The following is a 3,839-nucleotide window of genomic DNA, read 5'->3' as shown; positions in this document are numbered from 1 at the left end:
CTTGATTGAAAAAGTATAGATATAAGTAATATAATTACTTATATCTAAAATTTAGGATAGAATGGCAATACTACGTCTAGGTCCGCCTAAGCATATGTTATCTAAACTTGACCATCTTTTAATACCAGTACGTAAAGCTTCAGCAGTAACTTTATCTTCATAAACTCTGGACATAGCTTCCAATTTCTGAGCTTTCTCTTTACTAAGTGGTTCACTAGGGAATGTTAATTCATTTGCTTCTGCAAGTGTGCGAAGATCAAAATAATATTTAGCATATACACTTGAAGGAACGTTTATATTGAATTGTAGCATTTCCAAAAACTGTCTTTCTAATTCATTCCTAAATTAATGTTAAATATTTATTAAGGAATATTTTAGATATATTTAGTATTAATATTAATATTTAATCACATTAAATGTGAACTTACATATCTTCTACTGTAATATCTTTAAGAATTTGGCAATAATCTACATTCCATACAGCTTGATCATCCCACACCTTTGATGCTAATAAAATTGCTCCAAGTACTATCCGTTTCCAATTGGCTGGTGTTATATCTATTTCTGCATAAGTAAGCAGGCGTTCTAAATAAACTAATGTTATAATGGCACATTCAGCAGTAAGTTGAGCAGCATTAAACAATGTCCTGACAAATTTGTAAATTTGTTTATGTTCTGGATTCTGTTTATCATAATCCTCTGTAACACCTTCTCTCTATACATAAGAAAAATATTATAAATATATAACTTATAAAAAATAAAACTTTTTTATTCAAAAAAAAATTCAGCAAATATTAGTTTTACAATTTTAATTATTTTATTTAATTTATTATAGTTTTATATTATATACAAATTTATTATAATTTCAAATTTTTTATATACAATATAGTCAAATATTGGTTTATTAAATTGTATTATATATTATATAATACAATATTATTTTATATATTATATTATATAGTTTATATAATTAAATTACCGTTAAAGGATGAAGTTTCTCATCAAATATATCTATTTGACGCTGTGAAGTTCTATTTTTAATATGATAATAAACTGCTAAGGCAACACATTTCACAGTATTTTTGAGATTTGGTTGTGAAACAGTACTATCATCTAAATATATTGTACTGCAGCTGCTACTTTTTTTTAAAGGCCTTATATCTGCAATTTGATGTTGACTTTTTTTTCTTACCATACCATCTAAAACATATTTATTTTGTAAAAAAAAATTTAATAAAAGACAATAACATTATAAGTTTTAAATATATTAAATTATATATAAATAATATTATAATATATATATTATATATATTATATTAATTATATATAAATAATATGTATAAATATTAATTATATATAAATAATATATATATATAATATTTATTATTTTTATATAGTATTATAATACATAGATGTTATATACACATATAAAAAATATATATAGATGCTATAAGATGTTAATATTATATTATATATATTATGTATAATGAATATATTTTTTAATTTCTTAAAAAAAATGAATATTATAATTTTTATAATTATAATTGTTACTACATTATTAATATATAATAATATATAATAACAATAAAAAAAAAAATACATTTCTTCTTTTATTCTATCAATAATAGTTGACAAATTATTTTATTTATAATAGTTGACAAAATTAATATATATTTATGAAGAAAATAAAAATATTGTTTAACATATTTATAATATATTTAGTTATATAAAGATATCAAAATATCAAGAATTCAACAATAATTATTCTTTTACAATAATATTCAATAACTTTTCAATTCCAATAACATTTAAATTTAATATTACAGTAAGATTTTTATTTTTTTTTTAATTATAAAACATATTAAAAATTTATAAATACATACTTTCAATAGCTTGTTTAGATCGTTCCATAAAAATAGTACCAGCACAAGGATGTAATGATGGATCTGAATCCCAGTCTTCTGGTTCACGTTCACTAATATGTTGTAAATTATTAACACTAATTCCACCTTCAGGTAGATGTTCCTCAAGCCCTCGTGTAACACCTTCAGATCCTAATTCTTTACGTCCAACTTGAGGACTAGAATAAACGCAGCAACTACTTTTATTTCCCATTCTTTCAAGGGATTGTATTGATGTCTTTGTTCTGTTTCTATCTCTAATTGAAAGTTTATAAAATATAAATAAGACTGTAATACTCAGTACTACAGAAATTATATGGATGGTATAATTTAAAATTTTTTGTGACACATCCTTCACATATTGTTTTTAAATGACAATCAGCTGATAAAACTATTGGTAATACGAATATACATTCTTTCTTTTCTTTCATCCACATTGATATTTGAATACATCATATATAATCAAGAAAAAAATACTTGCATAAGATTGTACATAAAAATTAAGACTAAAAAATTCGAAAAATCACTTCAGGAATGATCGTAACTAATAATATATAAACGTCTATTATATTGACAACGCCTTTATGCACGATTTGTGTCGATTGATTTATTGTTTAAATCATCGGTCAAACAAATTTTGTTTCTGCTCGTATACACGAGCTTTGATATTTTTTGTTCTTGTTGTATGTCATTCTCATTATTCCTGCACATTTAATGTGATTATTTCAATATTTTTATGTGTTTATCACATGCCGTCTTTAGTCTACTGTTTTGATATTGCATATTCATACATAAACTATAATGTGTATGTATAGAGAGACTTCAACTTTTACTTTATATGTATGTTTTCATTGGCTTATGATAAAAAGAAATTTTTTATTTTTAAAAATTGTTTAATGCATATTATTTTATTATTAATCAGAAATTAGCCAAAAATTTAAAAAAATTGAAATTTGTTTAATTTTTTCTTACATTATTTTATAGTTTAATAAATTTAAAATATAAAATATAAATTATATTTCTTATATAAAGAAAAAAGATAGAGAAAAAGAGAGAGAGAAAAAAAGAAATTATTTTAATAAAAATGATGTTTTACATACAATATATTATATATATTATTATACTCTATATTATATTATTATTTATATTTTTATTTTGCTTTTATTATATTTCTGAATTATAATATATTTAGTTTAAAGATAAATTTTATCAATTTTATTAGCATTAAATAGTGATTGAATAATAATATTTAATTTTATTTCTTTCAAATATTTTGTTATATTTTATTTTTATTTAAATATGATAAAATAAATTTACCTAATTACTATATATTTTTTAAATTAAAAATATAATAATAATTTTGTGTTTTAAATATATTTTAAGATTTTAAAAAATTTTCTAATTATATAATAAATTAGTTTCAAAATTTAATATTATATAATTAAATACAATAAAATTGTTATTTAAATAAATTAGTATAGTATGAAATAATATTTTAATATATCAAGATATTGTATGTTTTTTTTATTATATTATATTTGTAACAATAAAATAAAAAAAATAATAATTAACAAGTTTATACAAGAAAAATGAAAAATATAAAATTATAATTCTCTTTTATGTAATTCGTAATATTAAATTATATATTGCAATAATAAATAAGAATAATTAAAAATATAATGTTTGCAACATACGCATGCGTATTGATTAATAAAATTTCAAGGTAGTTTTTAATTAGCTACATGACATTATTTGCTTAAAAAAAAGTGTCGTAAAGTTTTTAAAAACAACTATACATCATTATTGGTTTCTATATTTTAATCAGTTCTTATATATACATATATATTATATACATGTGTATACATATATATATGTATATAAATATATATAGATATGATGAACTTTGCTTATTAAGTTTAATTGAAATAAAAGTGCGCG

The 3,839-nt window shown here is 19.9% G+C and overlaps 1 protein-coding gene across 1 annotated transcript; it reads right to left on the bottom strand.

Annotated features, from left to right (window-relative positions):
• On the bottom strand, nt 1-2,704 carry LOC550698 (cyclin-Y). Its single transcript, XM_623091.5, has 4 exons — nt 1,884-2,704; nt 980-1,200; nt 429-715; nt 1-340 (listed from the first exon to the last, which is right to left on the bottom strand). The coding sequence occupies exons 1-4, from the start codon at nt 2,113-2,115 to the stop codon at nt 52-54; spliced, it is 1,029 nt and encodes a 342-aa protein (XP_623094.2). The 5' UTR covers nt 2,116-2,704; the 3' UTR covers nt 1-51.
• Nucleotides 2,705-3,839: the final 1,135 nt, after the last annotated feature.

The sequence above is a fragment of the Apis mellifera genome, linkage group LG8 (assembly GCF_003254395.2).
Source record: "Apis mellifera strain DH4 linkage group LG8, Amel_HAv3.1, whole genome shotgun sequence".
Lineage (NCBI taxonomy): Eukaryota > Metazoa > Arthropoda > Insecta > Hymenoptera > Apidae > Apis > Apis mellifera.
This window is presented reverse-complemented; position numbering and strand designations above follow the sequence as displayed.